The sequence below is a fragment of the Leguminivora glycinivorella genome, chromosome 7 (genome assembly GCF_023078275.1).
Source record: "Leguminivora glycinivorella isolate SPB_JAAS2020 chromosome 7, LegGlyc_1.1, whole genome shotgun sequence".
Taxonomy (NCBI): Eukaryota; Metazoa; Arthropoda; class Insecta; order Lepidoptera; family Tortricidae; genus Leguminivora; species Leguminivora glycinivorella.
Window position 1 is genome coordinate 9,532,948 of NC_062977.1, and position 21,731 is coordinate 9,554,678.

General features: G+C 36.8%; 1 protein-coding gene across 1 annotated transcript in view; it reads left to right on the forward strand.

The window, feature by feature from the left end:
• Window positions 1-21,731, forward strand: part of LOC125227743 (potassium voltage-gated channel subfamily H member 8-like) — a 177,143-nt gene that overhangs the window by 140,857 nt on the left and 14,555 nt on the right. Inside the window, 8 exon segments of the mRNA XM_048132055.1 lie at window positions 5,888-5,962; window positions 5,965-5,996; window positions 6,746-6,866; window positions 11,047-11,184; window positions 12,975-13,222; window positions 13,300-13,534; window positions 13,612-13,775; window positions 13,966-14,182. Of these exon segments, the coding sequence (XP_047988012.1) occupies window positions 5,888-5,962; window positions 5,965-5,996; window positions 6,746-6,866; window positions 11,047-11,184; window positions 12,975-13,222; window positions 13,300-13,534; window positions 13,612-13,775; window positions 13,966-14,182 (1,230 nt within the window).

A 21,731-nucleotide genomic window follows, 5' to 3' on the forward strand; every position in this document is an offset into this window, starting at 1 on the left:
TACAACTTTGCCCCCTTGTATAACAAATAACTATTATTGTCTCCTAACAAACACAGTCTACATATTTTATTCATCGCGTCGTTTATATCATTTTGTAAATTATTTATACTGGCTATCTCTTGTAAGTTGTAACACTACCAAATAAGTAAAACGTAAATTGCAGTCCTCTTACTCCTCACTTTGTCCAGTTGGTAGGTATATTTTCCAGTAGAGGCGGTCTAGCACAACCTGCACAACTTGCACTCTCGTACGCGAGTCCATACTTGAAGTCGCGCTTCATGTGTGGACTCGCGCGCGACAACGCAAGTTGTGCTAAACCGCCAGATGGTGTTTTTTACGCACTCGTGTCGATTTAAAACACTCCCTTCGGTCGTCTTTGTTTTGTCGCCACTCGTTTCTAGCTTGAAAAAACCGCAAAAAATCTAAAGTTTTTTCCGAAGTTTATGAAATTTTCGTTTTTTTCGGGTTTTTTAAGAAAAAAATGAATAAATGATTAATATTAGTATTCTTTTAATCACTCTCACTCTCATCATATACTGATGGTCAACTGACCTTGGCAGTTTAAAAGGCGGTAAATTTGAAAAATATAGGGCTCACCAGCGAATTGTCTTCATAAAACGCGTGCCTTCTTGAACCCTGACATTGGCGGAATCATCGACGAGCCTAACACTTTAAAATGTATTGAAAATTTAAGGGAAAAGTATTAATTCCCATAGAAAATATCCCATAGGTTTTCGCGCCATATTTTAGTGCCAAGATTTGGTTGACCGTCTGTAAGTACTTCAACCATTTCTGCTTCCATGTCGTCGGTGCAGCGCGTTTGTAGGTGGAAAATTTGCCCGAATAAAGATTAATTTATAAAGTCGCTCTGGCAATAATCGATTTCTAATCTCTGGAATGACTGTCCGTTCAAACAATTACCAATTTCTTTCATATTTAAAAGTTTAAAAACACAGTCTGGCTTAAAATTTACCCTTTTCAAAAGCTACTTTTACAAAACTCATTAGCAAATTCGAGTGCCTTTTAATTTATTGTGTTAGATAAAACAATATCATCCCGCCTAAAGTTGCAGGATTGGATGTTTTAAGATAAATGGTATTATTCATTGACACCGCAAGCCTAAATTAGGGAAGCCACTTAAACTTTTCATAACTCCTAATGGATTTGTGATGGAAAGAAAAAACTTGAACCGTTTAATTTAAAGCCTTAAGCCGCATAAAATGAGAACTGCTTAACTTGTTGTTCTATTGATATTCTCGTTCACGTCCAAAGCCAAGTTTAAATTTTTACGTATATTTTAGACCGAAGTGTTAGCGTAGGTAGGTAGGTTTTACTCGGGCAATTTATTTTTATATGTCTTGATATTCTCCTCAACAAATAGCAACCCTCAACCGATTCTTGTGTAGTTTTGAACCTTTTCCAGCTCACATAACCACAAGTTTGTTTTTGACTATCCGGCATTCAGGTCAATTCCGACGTGGCTATAATTACCGATATAATAATTTTTAAGAAAAAAACCGCCGCCTTTGGGGTTCTGGTGAAAGCTACTTGCGAATATTGGATTATGTAGAAATGTGTCGGTATTTTTTAAAACTGCTTTTAATGCTTTAATTATTTGATGGCAACAATAATAATATACGCATACCGTTAAGGTTTGAGGAGTTTCCTCAATGCCTCATGAATCCGATTATAAGAAATCGAAGCATGACAAAATTTGACTTGAAAACTCAATATTCTTAACAAACATAACTAAATAAATGTCACTGTTCTGAACTTAAATGCATGCTATTCTTATAAAAATACCAAAGTCACTATAAGTGTGCCGTTCAGATTTAAGGAGTTCCATTCTGATCTTCATCAGCAGTTCCACTGCACCAAACGTCACTGTTCTGGACGTAAGTGCATGCTGTTCTTATAAAAATACCATAGTCACTATAAGTGTACCGTTCAGATTTAAGGAGTTCGGTTCTGACCATCATCAGCAGTTCCACTGCATCAAATGTCACTGTTCTGGACGTAAGTGCACGCTGTTCTTATAAAAATACCAAAGTTACTATAAGCGTGCCATTCAGATTTGAGGAGTTCGGTGCTGACCATCATCAGCAGTTCCACTGCACCAAATGTCACTGTTCTGGACGTAAGTGCATGCTGTTCTTATAAAAATACCAAAGTCACTATAAGCGTGCCGTTCAGATTTGAGGAGTTTCGATCTGAACATCATCAGCAGTTCCACTGCACCAAATGTCACTGTTCCGTACGTAAATGCATGTTGTTCCTTAAAAAAAAAAAAACACAAAAATCACCATACGTGTGCCTTTCAGATTTGAGGAGTTCCCTCGATTTCTCCTGGATCCCGTCATCAGAACTGGGTTCTGAGAAAAATGGGACCAATCTGTATACATATACGTTCAATCAAAAAAAAATTCAAAATCGGTCCAGTAACGACGGAGATATCGTGGAACAAACATTAAAAAAAAACATACAGACGAATTGAGAACCTTCCTCCCTTGAGAGATCTGAGGCGGCGGTTAAAAATGAAAACTTATGTCTAGAGAGCGGATTTCAGGCGATTTAAATATTAATATGGATATGTCAGCATAATTTAGTATTTTTTCTACCGTTTCTAACATTAAAGTAAAACCCTTTTTGGATGCTTTTGTGAATATTGGACAAACATTATGATGATAACAAATAAAAAAAAATGTAATTTTTTTTGAATAGTTTATTTGTTTAAGTTCTTCTTCTTTAATATTTCTTCTGCTCATTGCAAGGTAAAAACTTCTAAGTATTACGACTCAAAGAATATAAAAATGAAAATAATTCGCTTCCTGTACCCACTCATTTATTTAATGATAAAATACTTTTCATTAAATACCTATAGTTTGTTGCAAAAATAACATTAATTTAATCTAATTATTTAGTGAAGTTTGCGGTGTGCTATGTAATAATAATAGATTGTAAGAACTTACTTTGCACATGATATGTATTTAAAATATTGCACTAGTCATATCCATATTAATATTTAAATCGCTACCTGAAATCCGCTCTCTACTTATTGTCACTCTTGCTATTAGTGTCTTTTTCAATTTACCTGTTTTTACACCTATCAATAGAGCTTGGCTTATCGTGCGCTCACAAACGACTCTTAAAAATTATAGTTAATCACAGCAACGATGTAGTATTAAAAAATCACTATAAATCATATTCTAAAATACTCAAAAAATGCATAACAATTTCAAAACGGCTTAATTATATAGGAACAATGGAAAAGTCACAAAACAAAACAAAGGCTATGTGGCATATAATTAATAACATAACAGGTAAAAATAGACAAAAACAACGCACAAACATAGAATTAATTCACCAGCAATCAAAGATTCAATGTCCCCAATCGATAGCTGATGCATTTAACGACTACTTTACCTCAGTGGGTAAAAACACGGGACCTATCAATACCCCCCTAGGCCGACCAGGCTCCAATCCCTCAGTTAACTCACTATTCCTCCATCCTGTTACCGAACAAGAAGTCCAAAAAATTTTTCAGAACCTCCCTAATAAACATAGCAGTGGATACGATGAAATCCCAACCAGTTTGATAAAAGCCTGTAACACCGAATTAACACCACCCATCACGTTTCTCATCAATCAGTCCTTTAATGAATGCTGTTTTCCAGATAAATTAAAAATCGGCAAAGTCAAGCCTATCATCAAAAAACCGGCCAAGTGCGAGTCGGGCTCGCGCACAAAGGGTTCCGTAGCAGCAAACCAAAATTACAGTTAAATCAACCTATCTCAAAAACTATAAGAGATACTTTGATCAAACCAAAAATCGTTGAAAGAGTTAATTAGCATGCATCACCTCTATTTTTTTTAGAATTTTATACCCCGTAGTTATAAAAATAGAGGGTGGGGTAAAAATCTGAAAAGTTTTTACATACTTTTTACGACTTTGAGAGCTGATATCTCAAAAATAAGGGGGGGGACGTTCACTTTAAGAAAAAAAATGTTTTTTAGAAAACTTTATATCATTTTAAAAGACCTTTCCATTGATACCCCACACGGGTATGTACATCGAAAAAAAAATTTTCATCCCTCAGTTACATGTATGGGGGGCCCCACCCCCAATTCTTTTTTTTACTATTTAGTGTCATAATTTTGTAGCGGTTCATACAACACATATTCCCATCAAATTTCATCACTGTAGTACTTATAGTTTCCGAGTAAATCGGCTGTGACAGACGGACAGACGGACAGACGGACAGACGGACAGACGGACATGACGAAACTATAAGGGTTCCGTTTTAGCCATTTTGGCTACGGAACCCTAAAAAGGTGGGAAAAAATCAGATCTTGCCGATTACAGACCTATAGCAATCTTACCGTCCATATCTAAAATATTTGAAAAGTGCATGGCAGACAGAATGTATAATTTTCTAGAGAAATACCATCTACTAAAAGATAATCAGTTTGGTTTCCGCCGAAAACGTTCAACAACTCTGGCAGTTTACACATATATCCAAAACATATTAGAGTATCTGAAAGATAAAAATTATGCCATTGGCCTTCTGCTAGATCTGTCTAATTCTACTTAATAAATTACACGAAATAGGTATTCGAAGTAATGCTAACTCCTGGTTAAAATCATACCTTACTAATAGAAAACAATTCGTACAAATCGAACACTACCATAAGGACTCCGGACTACTCCAAAACATCCATTCTAAATGGCAAACAGTCAATAGTTCCATACCCCAGGGCAGCGTACTGGGATGTATACTCTTCCTTATATACATAAATGACCTCCCTAAAATGACTAACCACAAATGTACAATATTTTCAGACGATATCTCCCTTATATTCAAACACGATAATAACCAAACTGACCAATACTCACACAAAAAGGAAACCTTCTCTGACATCTCAGAATGGCTTTTATTATAAACACAACTAAAACAAATATTATACAATTTAGACCACACCAAAAACGACCGACTGACTTGACACCACTATCACAAGATTTAAATATAAATGAAGTAACCGAATGTAACTTGCTAGGACTTACCATTGATACCCATTTAGACTGGAAAACGCACATTGCCAAAGTTAAATCAAAATTCTCTTCATTTCTTTACGCTTTCAGTATATTAAAATCAAATACACATACCCAGTGTGCCCTATCTGCTTATTACGCATACGCCCAGTCGTGGCTTAGTTATGGTCTGCTGTTATGGGGCCATAGTAGCGACGCACATGACCTCTTCATAAAGCAAAAGAAATGTATCCGTATATTAGCAAACATTCCACAATCAGACAGTTGCAAAACACACTTCCTGGACCTCCAAATATTGACGCTCCCCTCCTTATACATCCTAGAAACAGCCTCGTTTGTCAAAAACAATTTACACTTGTTTGAATTCAACAAAAGTGCGCGCCGTAAAGATAATCTCATCCTTCCTGAACCAAAACTAGAAATATATAAAAAAGGACCATATTACTGTGCTATAAATATATACAATAAGTTACCTAATGAAATAAAGTCAATACAGAAAAATAATATCTTCGCCAATAAACTCAAATCCGTGTTATTAGAAATACAATCGAAGAATTCATGCAGGATGATCTACAACGAAATTAAATACAATTTCTAAACTTAGAATGTTATAATATAATAATGTGTGTAGCCAGTGTAGCTATAACAAATCTAGGAATAAACTAGATATAATTTAGTAAATAACTAATGTATAAGAAATAGCCAATATTGCCATGCCCTACCGGGGTGCCATGCGACCTCCTTCATACTGTAACATCTGTAATGTAATACCATGGTTTGCAATAAATGATATTGATTGATTGCATGAAATTAATTAATGAATTATTTTGCCAACAGATAGCAACTTCGTGCTGGGCAACGCGCAGGTGCCGTCATACCCGATCGTGTACTGCTCGGACGGCTTCTGCGATCTGACGGCTGGGCGCGCGCACACATCATGCAGAAGGTGGACATTATTTACTTTTATAATATATACACTAAATTACGTTCTTCGCCTAATTGCCTATATACCTGTTGCCCCTATTGAGTGTATTTTAATATGCTACTGCTTACAGCAGCAGCAACTCTTAAATAACAAATGAAAACAGTCTTCATACATTTAACATAAATTTAACATTTAGCAATACGCATATTTTTAAATTAAAGGAAAAATGGAAAAATTCACAACAATTTAAAAATACGTAATATCGCTCGCAGACGTTTCTACAAGATAAAAAACAAAATTAGCAATAAGGTTTTTTCAATAAATTATTCTTATTCTTATTTCAACTTTAAAATGAACCTGGCTGTGCAGACAAGAGGACAATATTTCACGCTCCATAGCGCGTTGTAATTATCTCTCTGTCACACTAATAGAGAGAAATAACTACTTATATTAATGCTCAGAGTTTTTGATGTTTAACCTTAATATAAAATCGTGTTAAGCCTAGTTAAAACAGTGTTCCAAATCACCTAACTGGAAACGCTTCTCGAGAATTTAGCATAGTTAGAACTAATTAATTCTTCCGTCTGTCCGAAAACACTTCATTACAAAAGCGATACAGAAAAAAGTAGTTTTTAAAAAGGTTAACTTACGGATAAATTATACGTGTTCATATCTCCATGGGCGCCTAAAGTTATTATTGTCTTGCAACTAATTTCCATAAGGTAAAACATCTCATACTGTTTGTATGATAATGTTATTTGCATTTTAAGGGCTGCGCCTGCAAGTTTCTCCACGGCGCGGACACTCGGGACGAACATAGGCAGGAGATCGACGCGGCGCTGGACTCCAAACATGAACTCAAACTAGAACTTATTTTTTATAAGAAAAATGGTAAAGTGTTCGGTTCCAATCCTACATATCGATGTTAATTCGGAAACATACCAGGCAGACAGCGATTGACGTCGACGACCGGTCTAGCCTGAAGGTGCTCTACACGGGCAACACAATTGGCAGCAATTGACAACATTTCATATTTTTGAGTACTACTTTTTAGGGTTCCGTAGTCAACTAGGAACCCTTATAGATTCGCCATGTCTGTCTGTCCGTCCGTCCGTCCGTCCGTCCGTCCGTCCGTCCGTCCGTCCGTCCGCGGATAATCTCAGTAACCGTTAGCACTAGAAAGCTGAAAGTTGGTACCAATATGTATATCAATCACGCCAACAAAGTGCAAAAATAAAAAAATAAAAAAAATGTTTTATTAGGGTACCCCCCCTCCCTACATGTAAAGTGGGGGCTGATTTTTTTTTTCATTCCAACCCCAACGTGTGATATATTGTTGGATAGGTATTATAAAATTAATAAGGGTTTACTAAGACCGTTTTTTGATAATATTAATATTTTCGTAAATAATCGCTCCTAAAGGAAAAAAAGTGCGTCCCCCCCCCCTCTAACTTTTGAACCATATGTTTAAAAAATATGAAAAAAATCACAAAAGTAGAACTTTATAAAGACTTTCTAAGAAAATTGTTTTGAACTTGATAGGTTTAGTAGTTTTTGAGAAAAATACGGAAAACTACGGAACCCTACACTGAGCGTGGCCCGACACGCTCTTGGCCGGTTTTTATTGTTTGGTTTGAAAGAACTCAATACTAAAAGATACACGTATTTTTTTTATTTTTCCAAAAACTGCTATTTTAATGAGAAATTCCCTTTTTATTACTGCTTCGAGCAGAAAGAGCGTAAGTTACAAACGTCAAGACACAGCTTCGTGACGTCACATGTGTTGTTTCATACACCTAAGAAAACGACAAAATCATTCCTAAAAAAAAAAAGTTTTAACAGTCAGCTTAAACAGTCACATGTCTGACTGTCAAGTGTCACTGTCAACCACTAGTGAATAGGGCTTGCAATATCGGACGGTTTTCAATTCCGGAACTGGTTTTCGAGATTGGACTTCAATTCCGATTTTTGATGAAATAATACAATTTTAAAGTGAAATTTGTTAAAATCGACGTTTAAGACAACAACTCCGTACCTGAACGGCATACACAGAAATTTTGAAAATTTTACAGGAAAGCTCATTTTGCATCAAAATCGGTCTTGCAAGGTATTTCGAACTACAGTTAACGATACAAACGAGGTTTTAGTGCCAGTTTTCTGATAGTGGTCAACGTTAAAGTTATTTTTTTATCCATTGGGAATCGAAATAATATAAAAGTAATAATTTACAAGAATTTCATAACGTCTTGTTCGCATAACTGTAATAAAAGAAATATTGAATTACCTTTATCAGACTCGAGTAGGGACTAGGGACAAAAGATATCCAAGCTAGTCCAAAAAGACAGATTTTATGATTTATTCCTAGGTACCTGATTGCAATAAAGAATGATATGATATATGATATGATATGATAACCTACACCTACATGTACCTACACCTTAATTTTTTGTAAAAAAATAAATCATTCTTTTATATACATCATTTTCCATACATTTGCTTCTCAAATCTTTTGATTTTGTGGTAAGTGGTAAGGTAATAGACTTAGATAGAGTTTAGTAAAATATGCACACGTCTTTGTGAAAAGTGTATAAAGTAACTACGACGTTATGCTTGTGAATGAATGTAATACCATATACTACGATTTGCTTCGTGACGTCACATGTGTTGTTTCATACACCTAAGAAAAACGACGACAAAATCATTCCTAAAAAAAATAATGTTTTAACAGTAATTTTAAATTATCACAAAACAAAACTTTCTACAACAAATATTTACTTTAAAATGATTATATATTTCAGCTTAAACAGTCACATGTCTGACTGTCAAGTGTCACTGTCAACCACTAGTGAATGACTACGAATCATAGACTAAGCCATGATTTTTTTAATAGCTTTGCTACGAACTGTGATAAGTCACTGTCAAACTCAAATTACATCTCAACTGGAAGATTTTTTTGTTATAGTGGCAGCTCTAAATCAGCTATTTGACGTCACTTCCCCTTTAAACTATTTTTAAGATTTTTTATACTAAAAATGCTGAAAAAAAATTAAAAAAATGATTTATGTGATGTACAAGCGTATATCTCGAAATGGTTTTCGATTTAGGGACATTGAAAATTTTGAAACGTTGTCAATTCACATACCATCGCCGCGTTTGCTCCATAGTTAGTTGGTGTATATTGAACAAACGAGGCAGTGGTATGTGGATTGCTGGCAATTGTGTTGCCCGTGTTACAGCACCGTAATAGTGGGTAGTGATAGTGACCCTTCCTGCTAAATCGTTGGTCCTCAGTTCAAATCCCGGTAAGGGCATTTATTTGTGTGAGGAGCAGAGATAAGTATTTGTTCCCGAGTTTTTTATGTCCAGGACGTGGGTTTACAGTCTTCTTGTGAGAATATCGTTTAATATTTCTTTATTATTATTTAGTAACGGCATGTAATGGTAGCACAGTTGAAAACATGGCTTTTTATAAATAATGTTCTAATTCTTTTATACCGATGTCTAAATAAAACTGGATCAATTTATCCAATAGACTCCAATTTTTCAGCAATTTCAATAGTCGAGTAATACTTAGCTTTATGAAAAAGCAAAAACTAATTTGTTTTTCCGTTTTATTCGCTCCGCATAAAGTGCGCTCGGTATCGCTATGAAAGATCGTTTTTATGCCCGTGTTTCAGGAATTTCCATATTCACGAATTCATTCAACACTCCTTTACTTATTGCCTACGAGCCATTTTCACGTTATGCTCACTCAATCTCGGCTTTCGTTGATTTGCTTGTTTACATTTTACACATTCAATGTAAGTGCTCGAAATCCCCGTAATATTGATTCATATCAATCGTACGTATCACGAGTCAGGGCTACTTTTGATTTCCACTTCAAAAGGCATTGGATGTTTGATTGGGGGTCGAATGGGGAAAGCAATTTATAAAATTACGAACCTTTCTCTTTGACGTCGTCGGTTTCATTACGTTTTTAACGAGGGCAATAAAAATCCCTTAATGAGTGTCAGAAATAAATTTAGGCTTGCCAAAAACTAAACCGGACTTGATTTTTGTAGTAATAGAATGCTATACAAAGCTTCGTCCACGTCGCAATCGTAAACAAATCTAATAAGGGGTTTACGATTCCATTGGACAAAATTAAATTTTACAAGCTATTGCTTCGATGCTGCGAAATGCTGGGAAATTGTTTGCCATCACCACTTTCAATTACTGTAGGTATAGCTCATATCTATTATAGTTATTACTAATTACCTAAACATTAAAATATATATCTCCGCAAAAGTAGGTATCTCTAATAGATCTATAGTATTTTATGCAACTGGTGGTTAAAAGAGGTCAAAAAAGGTGAGTGGCGTGGGTAACAATTTGAGGCGAAGCCGAAAATTGTTAATAAAGACGCCACGAGCATTTTTTGACTCAGTTAAACACCGTTGCATACAATACTTTTTCTACGACCAAGCACTTATTTTGAAAGAAAATTATAAATCAACAAATACCTACTTTCAGTCATCTTAGTTATCTAGTGGACCGCCTACCATTTTGAATATGCAGTTTGAGTGCAAACATGAAAATAAAACTGTCTATGGTATGGTTCTTTGACGCCTGGCCACTAAGACGAATCGAGCCGAGTTGAATCGAGTTCTCATACATTTGAATGCGATTCGACGCGTCGCCAATGAACGCAGCAGAAAACGAAGGAGTCTCGACTCTGCGAATTGGTTTGTTAAGTTGGTAGCAATGTATTTACTGAACTGTAACAGCTATATCGTGCTACTTCTACTAAATGTTTTCAGGGTATAGACTAGATAGACTTGTCCTGACATCTTTTATGTAGGGTTTTTAAGTTCTATGCACGACCTTGTAACTCACGAATAACAGTACGGGAGTAGAAAAAATAAATATTGAGTCACCTAAGATCTATATGGCTGTGTTGTGTGACTGTGACCTACGTCAGAATTGTCAGATACCTACTCGCATCGCATGCATAGTTAATGCAAAGGCACGCCTTTTAGCTTTTGAATTTCAATTAAGTCGTACCGAAATGAGCATTTATTTATATTCACAGGTTCTCCCTTTTGGTGTTTGCTCGACATTGTTCCAATTAAGAATGAAAAACGAGAAGTGGTTTTATTCCTCGCCTCGTTCAAGGACATCACTAACACCAAGATGGCCGCCATGACCACTAATGAGGATTTCGACAGCGGTGAGTATCCTCGACATTTTACTCGAGATCATTCTAAAGAAACTGCAAGCTACAAAGATTTACGCGTGAAACCATTTCTTTGTTCTCGCAGCCTTGTTGAAAAACGTTTTAATGAATAATATAATACCTACATATTGCTGAGTAAAATGGTTGACAGCAAAATTTTGTGCATTTGCGATGATAACCTTTGCTGGGCACGTGTTCTAGTACGGTTAATAACGTTAGCTTGAGGTCCCCCGTAGACCCCCGTTGGCCGTAGCGAGTTGAGCATCACCGCACGGTAAAGTTCGATTTGGAGTGTTGGTAGTCCTAGAATTAGTTTGTAGGTAGATAGAGTAGTGAAGCACACGTCGACACAACCACTGGCCTTTTTAATAAAACTCACTAATTATATATCCTAAAGTCCATATTTTCGAAGTCATTAAATTACTTATTTTGAAAACTTAAAGTACTAAATGTAATTCTTCAGTTGGAATAAATGTTTTGTATATCTCGTCACAAATGTGTAGGTTATTTAAGTTAATAAATACTCACTTTAAAATATTCTTCTGACAACTTTAAAGTACCTAGGTCTGGCTCAGTGAATTTTTGATTGTATAGACACACTTTACACATAAATATTGTATAAGTATGTAAGTTGGTTTCGTGATTTGTTTAAAACCACCCTGTCTTTCTATTGTATGATGTACTTATTTTTATAATCTTTTTCAAACTTTATATATCTAATTTATGTATGTCGCCAGTATTATGCATAAAGAGCGGTCAATGTTTTGCAATTTTAATCACATTTTGAAAGCTTTATTAACTTTTTGTGTTTTAATTATTCACTATACCCTATCACAATATTTTTTTGGTTTATTAATCTATAATACTGATTGTGTTAAAGTATAATGTCAGCACATTTGTATTTACAGTTGCGACCTAAAGGCGGAATTCCATTAGTGTGCAGACACTACATGATATTAGTACAAAATTATTGTTTGTCCCGTCATGTCCCTTCATTGGTGGAATTCCGCTTTGACATTTCTGACATTAAGGTTTAACCTTTAAAATTTCTAATTTTGTAGCCAATTGTACCTATAATAAAATATAAACACTACAACTTTTTTTTTGTATGAATATGATGATTGTATGAAATATATACGTTTTACGATCCTAGTGCATGTGACACATCTAATTATATTTTACCTACTACAAAATTCGATATTGTACCTCATATTAGTATATTAAGCTGTAATTTCGCATGACAGTTCAATGTTCATGTGCACTATCTAATCTTTCGGCATGATCGCACTTGTTAACTATGAAGTTATTTGCGCCCACGTTTACCTATACTAACACATTATTGAGCTAATTTTATGACGACACAAATCATTTAATATTTGTAGTGAGTAGTTTTCATATGCATTAGAATATTGTTTGAGAATTATATTTTCTAATTATCGCCTTCATCAGCTTTGCTGGCGACATTTCGCATTGCAGGGTTTTCGCAATAAATATCTAGAAAGAAAATTCCACTCAATAGAACCGCTCGGCGCGGTACAATATCTTATTTATTGCTAAACATTTGATTTATCATTCAGGAAACTACTTCTCTGGTATCAATACAAAATAAATAGACTTCGAATATAAGCCAGTTTCTTTGCAAATTCTCTTTCTAGAATCAAGGTAGATTCATAGAAAACCCTGGATGGCGTAGAGTGTAAAAGGATAAATGCTCTTATAGTTAATTTTGTTGATGATGTTGTCGAGTGATATCAAGATGGTAACAGGGTGGTTTATGCGTACAGGAGCCGCGGTGCGGCCTTCGGCTGGCGTGGTCACTCTAGCGTTATCCCCATTTGTACCCGCAGCGGCACTCTTGGGCGCCCGGTTCCGCGCTGAATCTAGTTGCCTACTTCCAGACCCGAATGGCAATTTGGACCCAGAAGCGCCGTCGCCCGCCAACATGGGCAGGCGGCGATCTAGAGCGGTACTTTATCAGCTTTCAGGACATTATAAACCGGAAAAAACGAAGAGCAAAATTAAACTTAACAATGTTAGTAAGGTAACTTTGAAGTACCTACCTGTTTGTAATCACGAGCACACACAATGAAAGTCTACTTATCCTTTCAGAACCTGCTTCACTCATCCGACCCGCCGCTGCCTGAATACAAAACGTCCGCTATCAAAAAGTCTAAATTTATAATATCACATTATGGCGTATTCAAAACATTTTGGGACTGGCTTATACTCATAGCCACGTTCTACGTTGCGGTCGTGGTGCCGTACAACGCCAGCTTCGTTGATGAAGGTCATCCCAGGATTAGCGTCACATCTGACGTTGTGGTTGAAGCTTTATTTATTGTCGGTATGAGAATTTCTTTGCAACCTTAATCTCCCTTCAAACTTTTAAAAGCCCTGTACAATGTTTCGTTCACTTTTCAGATATACTACTTAACTTCCGAACAACTTTTGTAAGCAAAAAAGGAGAGGTGGTGTCGGATTCTAAGGCAATAGCTTTTAATTATTTAAGGTCGTGGTTCGTGGTGGATCTGCTGGCCGCGCTTCCCTTTGACCTACTTTACGCGTCCGACGTGTACAGCGGCGCGGTAAGCTGAGTCGCCCAGCCGACTAATTAATTTAAGCGTTGTTATTTAAATTAATTATCGCTTAGACTAAGAACTCCACGGGGTCGTTTCTCGTCTCGTCGAGTCGGTCACGTTTGCGAATGACAAAGTAACTTGATTTAAATGTTTGTGAATGTGAATGGAGCAAATACTGCAGTTGAGTATGTTGCAGGAATCTACTCACGGGAACGTGCATTTAGTGAAGCTCACGAGGTTGTTGCGCCTGGCGAGGCTGCTGCAGAAGATGGACCGATACTCGCAGTACTCGGCCCTCATCTTAACGCTTTTGATGTTGTCATTCTCGCTCGTCGCGCACTGGCTCGCGTGTATCTGGTTCATTATCGCCGAAAAGGAAATTGAACATCACAGAAACGAGAGCTGGGATCTAGGTATGTAAATCCGTTCCCAGTTGGTACGTTCCCGCTTGCCACATGCGAAATCAAATAGAAATATTTGTGATCGGCTCGGTATCGCCAGAGATTGATTAATTATTGTAAAACGGAATGGAATGTCTGCAATCATGAGAACATAATGTTTCATACCTACTGTTAACAAATATAACGATGTTCGGTCGACGTTCAGACAAAGCGGTAAATTATGTACCTAACTAGACTAGGGGGAGCGTATAAATTAAAGCAAATACAAAGTAAAGTTGCTGCCATGCCATAAATTAATACATAAAATTAGTTGGCTTCTCGATGAATAAAGGGCCTGCGTTATATACCTACGAGTGAACTCTGAAATGTGCTAAATGCTAATGTCATAACTCTTAATTAACTTGGCGTAATGTAGTGTGAACTTGCGCGACGCCGCCATCATTACCGCGGTTTTTACTAACAAAATATCGTTTAATTATGCCTCAGTATTACCCGCGTAAATCAATTTACTTACTTCTCCTTGACACTTTCGACTTTGATTAGATTTTATTACTTAATGATGTGGGTTTATTAAACGGTAAATTGTAAATGTTAGCCTAGCCTTAGAACATTAATTAATAATTAAATCAGCAGTTCTCAAAAAGTTTGTACAAAAATTAAGGAAAAAGTTAAATCATTTGTTTTTATTCCTATTTTGTTACATACATACAATCTCGCCTGTGTCCCATGAAGGGGTAGGCAGAGCACATGAAACTACTCAGGTTTCTATTTTGTTACCAAGATTTATTTGATGAATTTAGATTTTAGTAAGTTTTATTTCGTCAGTAAGGTTTTCTAGTATTTATATTTTCTTAATTATAACAATTACCCTGTATATATCTTACGAAAGTCGACTTATATTACTAAATGTTGGTAACAAAATAGGATCAATTAAAATTTGCTGACGTGGCTATGTACAAAGTTTTTGAGAACTGCTCAAATAATATATTAGAATTCTAAAAGTCAGCGGGATTATCGAGTGGTTACTGATATTATTAGTGACTGAGATAAAATAAAATGTAAATTAAGTAGCACAATTAATTTTAACAAAAACAAACATCATTTAGTTTATTTATGGTAGGTTAAATATAAATGTACCGAAGAGTTCTCTCAACTCTAGACAGTCAAACACAAGTGATGAAATTGGCTTATGTGTCAAATATAAACTTGAAAAAAATACTAAAATCGAATGCACCGTAACACGCACCGTGGTGCAATGTTGGCCAAGACAAGTGTTATTTGGCCAAGTGGCTACAGTGAAACAGCTTATTATTAAGAAACTCAGATATCACATTATTTAAGTGCATGTTATTCCCGGCGCCCCACCCCGCACCCCACGCCCCGCGCCCCGCGACCACGGCGCCGCGCGCCGGCGACCTTTCCCGTGTGCGTTCGGAAATCCTAGCCAGTCGGCAATCGTCGCGTCTCATACTTCCATATCGATAAGGTTTGATTTCGCATGCATCGCATCGGTCGTGCATGTGGCAAATGTCGGAAGGATTTCAAAGGCAAAAATCAAAGATGGCGGCTTCAGTGTATGGGATATCGGTCCTACATCCGATATCGGATCGGATAATGTGAAAACGCACTAACGGTGAATGCTTAGGCCATTTTCACATTATCCGATCCGATATCGGGTGTCAGATCGACATCCTACATCCGATAAACGCTTCCGATAGTGTCGGATGTAGGTCCGATAAAAAGCGTTGTTCCAAATCAATGAAGTATGATTTTGTATCAAAAAGTATTTAAAAAATGTTTTATATTTAATAATTATAAAGCACTATATTCCAAATATTATATTGTAAAATTAAAATAACGGCATAAAAAAATACTCAAGAGTGTCAGGCAAAATAAATAATTTTACATTCAATTATATCTACCACAGATCAAATAATACTAGTACAGATACCTAACCCCATACTAAAAATGGGCGCCGTCCTAAGTATTCTAGACCTGTGTACTAAATTTAATCCACACTCAAAGAGCTAGATGGCGCCAGTAGCCACGCGTGGCCAACAAAACTCTTATCAGTATCCTACGTCGAAATAGTCATCAAACTGCAACATCTTGCGACATCTGTTTTAGCTTTCACGCACTAAACATACAACGTCATGTGCACGTTTAAAGTCAGACATTACTAGATGGCGTTGTAGACATAGCCTACCAGTGGATTGTATGCCGCGCGGTTTGTATGTGTGCGTGCAGGTGGTGCGCAATGTACGTACGCGCTGGGTCCGCTCATCAGTGTGCGTAGTCGAATGCACACGTGCTCACGATAATATTTGTTTCGTTGTATCTATCTACCTCTAATTATAGCTGTTGCGTACTTGCGCGACAGAGCTAGACTACATTTCTGTCGGCATATGGTGTCGACAATTGCCATTCGGCTACGCCGGCTGCTGAGTAAAATATAGCACGCACCTATTATTATTGGTATTATTTTTAACCGTCGCCTCATCTCTCAAGAAGGACGGTTATCAATTCGTCTGTATGTTTTTTTTTTATTTTTTTTAATGTTTGTTCCTCGATATCTCCGTCGTTTCTGGACCGATTTTGAAAAAAATTTTTTTGATTGAATGTATATGCATACAGATTGGTCCCATTTTTCTCAAAACCCAGTTCTGAAGATGGGATCCTGGAGAAATCGAGGGAACTCCTCGAATCTGAAAGGCATACATATGTTGATTTTTGTGTTTTTAAAGGAACAGCATGCATTTGGGTACGGATAAGTGACATTTGTTGCAGTGGAACTGCTGATGATGGCCAGAACGGAACTCTTCAAATCTGAACGGCACGCTTATAGTGACTTTGGTATTTTTATAAGAACAGCATACACTTTCGTCCAGAACAGTGACATTTGGTGCAGTGGAATTGCTGATGATGGTCAGAACCGAACTCCTCAAATCTGAACGGCACGCTTATAGTGACTTTGGTATTTTAATAAGAACAGCATGCACTTTCGTCCAGAACAGTGACATTTGGTGCAGTGGAACTGCTGATGATGGCCAGAACCTAAACTCCTCAAACCTGAACGGCACGCTTATAGTGACTTTGCCATTTTTAGGGTTCCGTAGTCAACTAGGAACCCTTATAGTTTCGCCATGTCTGTCTGTCCGTCCGTCCGTCCGTCCGTCCGTCCGTCCGTCCGTCCTCCCGTCCGTCCGTCCGCGGATAATCTCAGTAACCGTTAGCACTAGAAAGCTGAAATTTGGTACCAATATGTATATCAATCACGCCAACAAAGTGCAAAAATGAAAAATGGAAAAAAAATGTTTTATTAGGGTACCCCCCCCCCCTACATGTAAAGTGGGGGCTGATATTTTTTTATTCCAACCCCAACGTGTGATATATTGTTGGATACCTAGGTATTTAAAAATTAATTAATAAGGGTTCACTAAGATCGTTTTTAGGGTTCCGTAGTCAACTAGGAACCCTTATAGTTTCGCCATGTCTGTCTGTCCGTCCGTCCGTCCGTCCGTCCGTCCGCGGATAATCTCAGTAACCGTTAGCACTAGAAAGCTGAAATTTGGTACCAATATGTATATCAATCACGCCGACAAAGTGCAAAAATAAAAAATGGGAAAAAATGTTTTATTAGGGTACCCCCCATACATGTAAAGTGGGGGCTGATTTTTTTTTCATTCGAACCCCAACGTGTGATATATTGTTGGATAGGTATTTAAAAATGAATAAGGATTTACTAAGATCGTTTTTTGATAATATTAATATTTTCGGAAATAATCGCTCCTAAAGGAAAAAAAGTGCGTCCCCCCCCCTCTAACTTTTGAACCATATGTTCAAAAAATATGAAAAAAATCACAAAAGTAGAACTTTATAAAGACTTTCTAGGAAAATTGTTTTGAACTTGATAGGTTCAGAAGTTTTTGAGAAAAATACGGAAAACTACGGAACCCTACACTGAGCGTGGCCCGACACGCTCTTGGCCGGTTTTTGATAATATTAATATTTTCGGAAATAATCGCTCCTAAAGGAAAAACAAGTGCGTCCCCCCCCCCCCTCTAACTTTTGAACCATATGTTTAAAAAATATGAAAAAAATCACAAAAATAGAACTTTATAAAGACTTTCTAGGAAAATTATTTTGATTTTGATAGGTTTAGTAGTTTTTGAGAAAAATACGGAAAACTACGGAACCCTACACTGAGCGTGGCCCGACACGCTCTTGGCCGATTTTTTATAAGAACAGCATGCGCTTACGTCTAGAACAGTGACATTTGGTACAGTGGAACTGCTGATGATGGTCAGAACCGAACTCCTCAAATCTGAACGGCACGCTTATAGTGTCTTTGGTATTTTTATAAGAACAGCATGCACTTACGTCCAGAACAGTAACATTTGGTGCAGTGGAACTGCTGATGATAGTCAGAACCGAACTCCTCAAATCTGAACGGCACACTCATAGTGACTTTGGTATTTTTGGAAGAAAAGCTTGCATTTAAGTCCAAAACAGTGACATTTATTTAGTTATGTTTGTTAAGCATATTGAGTTTTCAAGTCAAAGTTTGTCAAGCTTCGATTTCTTATAATGTAATCGGATTCGTGAGGAATTGAGGAAACTCCTCAAACCTTAACGTTATACGTATATTCATTTGTGTTGCCATCTAATAATTGAAGCATTAAAAGCAGTTTTAAAAAATACTTACACATTTCTACATAATCCAACATTCGCAAGTAGTTCACCAGAAACCGAAAGGCGACGGTTTTTTTTTCTTAAAAATTATGTTGAGCCGTTTTATTATGAGTCCTGTGGCACATTGTTGTTTATATACCAAATATTAAAACTCCAGTTTTAAGTAGGTAACATGAATAACAAATTATTTAGTTTCACTAATCAAACTGATTGCTCTATAAATTGATATAATCTGTCAAACAAGTCTGTCAGTAAATAAGAACAAAGAAAACTATAGGTATCCTTTTCTATAGCACCCTAAAGAAAAGGACGCGTGGTGACCTGGTGACGTCTTAGAAAAGTTACTTCGTTGGGTTAGTATCGACACAGATCGACTAGAGAGGTAGTTTATCGATACAATATGTTCGAGAACAGCATATTAATGCAAGTTAAAATAAATCATGTAAATAAAATTGTTATTTGTTATACACACTGTTTTTATTGAATTCTGATAACTTTAAGAGAAGATCAAATGAATTTAATGTCTCTAAGAAACTTAACTCTTACGGTTATCGAGTTATTAAAAAAATAAAGATAATTACTGAACATGTGTGTGACTGCCTTTACCAAAGATAATTACTGAACACGTGTGTGACCAATTCCTAATGTTTTTTGTTTTGACATGTGCAGTCAATCACTTGACACTAACTTGAATGTTATTCGTAAGGGTCTCTCACACTAATAAATTCATTTAGGTACATAGAGGTATACATCAGGGTGGCAAACGGCCTCCGCGCGGTTAGTATGTGTGCTCGCCGCTTACGTACTCGCTCTATCCGCGACACATGCAATGCAAGCGGATGTGAATGAACAAGAGCCCCGCGCCCCGCGCCCCTACCTACCTATACTAGTACCTATTCTACGCATCACATTTGCACTGACCTTGAGAGGCCCGAGCCCCCAATCAAAGAATGAGTTGGTTTATTAAAATTTAAAGCACTCGAAAGCAGGCGCGTAGTTAATTAGAAATGTGGGGAAAAAACCGTCGTCGGTGTCGTTTTTCCTTTCGTGTATGATATCTATTTCAATGTATAAATATGGAAATGTATATTATTAAGTAAACAAAAGACTTAATATAAAAAATAAAAGGTAATGTAGCTAGGTATTTGACAAAACATTTTCTAGAGTAATATTGTCTTCGGTTACCGCGATAGTTACTCATGAAATAAAATTATGGAAACGGATTAATTAACGTTTCCATAGTTTTATTTCATTGTCTAGAGTAATTTTTACTCATGAAATTGAGAAAAACACCGAAATTAGTTATTTACTGAAACTTGACGTTCACATGTTCATTGTAATATGCCTACTTGAAAAATAAATATTTCATTTTCATTTCATTTCAACACATAATTACTATTATCTGTTATGGCCTTATGGCTGCCGGCCAGATGAGCCATTTTTTTTAAAGTTGTTCACCCCTGTTTTTTTGTAACATGGGTGTTTTTTACGCGATTCATACTCAGAATCTCAAGGTCTTTCGATCCTGCCTGATAGGAAGTAAAAAAAATGTCTTAAGATATCCATACATTTTTCAAACCTTCCATTCCGTTACTGCCATACAAAACGTAGGAAAAAAAAACCGGCCAAGAGCGTGTCGGGCCACGCTCAGTGTAGGGTTCCGTAGTTTTCCGTATTTTTCTCAAAAACTACTGAACCTATCAAGTTCAAAACAATTTTCCTAGAAAGTCTTTATAAAGTTCTACTTTTGTAATTTTATTCATAATTTTTAAACATATGGTTCAAAAGTTAGAGGGGGGGAACGCACTTTTTTTTCCTTTAGGAGCGATTATTTCCGAAAATATTAACATTATCAGAAAACAATCTTAGTAAACCCTTATTCATTTTTAAATACCTATCCAACAATATATCACACGTTGAGGTTGGAATGAAAAAAAAATATCAGCCCCTACTTTACATGTAGGGGGGGTACCCTAATAAAACATTTTTTTCCATTTTTTATTTTTGCACTTTGTTGGCGTGATTGATATACATATTAGTACCAAATTTCAGCTTTCTAGTGCTTACGGTTACTGAGATTATCCGCGGACGGACGGACGGACGGACGGACGGACGGACGGACGGACGGACGGACGGACGGACAGACAGACATGGCGAAACTATAAAGGTTCCTAGTCGACTACGGAACCCTAAAATTGGTAACGGAATGGGAAAAAACTTGGGAGACTTCTTTTTCCTATTAGGAGTGAAAGAGTTCACGATTCTGAGTGGAAACCACATAAAAATTTCCAAATTCAAAAAAAGTCGGGTGGACGTACAACTTTGACAAAAATAAAAATGTCCCAGATAACAGTTCTAATCAACATTCAACAATTAAAATGATTTATTAATAATGAAGAACTAACACGATAAGGTAGGCAAGCACGAATTCAAATTTGTGATTTTTGTGTTTATTGCCATCGCGCAGTCGGGGGCGGTGCCGCTCGGTCGCATCAGAAGTCCGAAACTAGAGAAATTTAGGGCCTTATCACACTTGCGATTTACAAACGAGGCGAGAGCGAAGCGAGCGCGCAGCGAGTTCGTCGCGAGCCCGTAACTAATTCGCAGCGAGTGCGTCGCGAATTCGCCACGAGCGCGTAACGAATACGCTGCGTATTCGCTGAATGTGATCTGCGTCTTAGACAGTCACTTACATAATGGATTCCGACGACGAAACACTTCTGTTAGCTTTATTGCTTCGAAGAAGTAAGAAACGAAAACTAAAGCAGAAACGGCGTGTTTGGGAGGATCCATTTTTAAGTAATCGACTGCAAGAGAGCGACTATTATGTGCTGTTTTGTGAACGAATCAAAAATTTTTTAAATTTTAT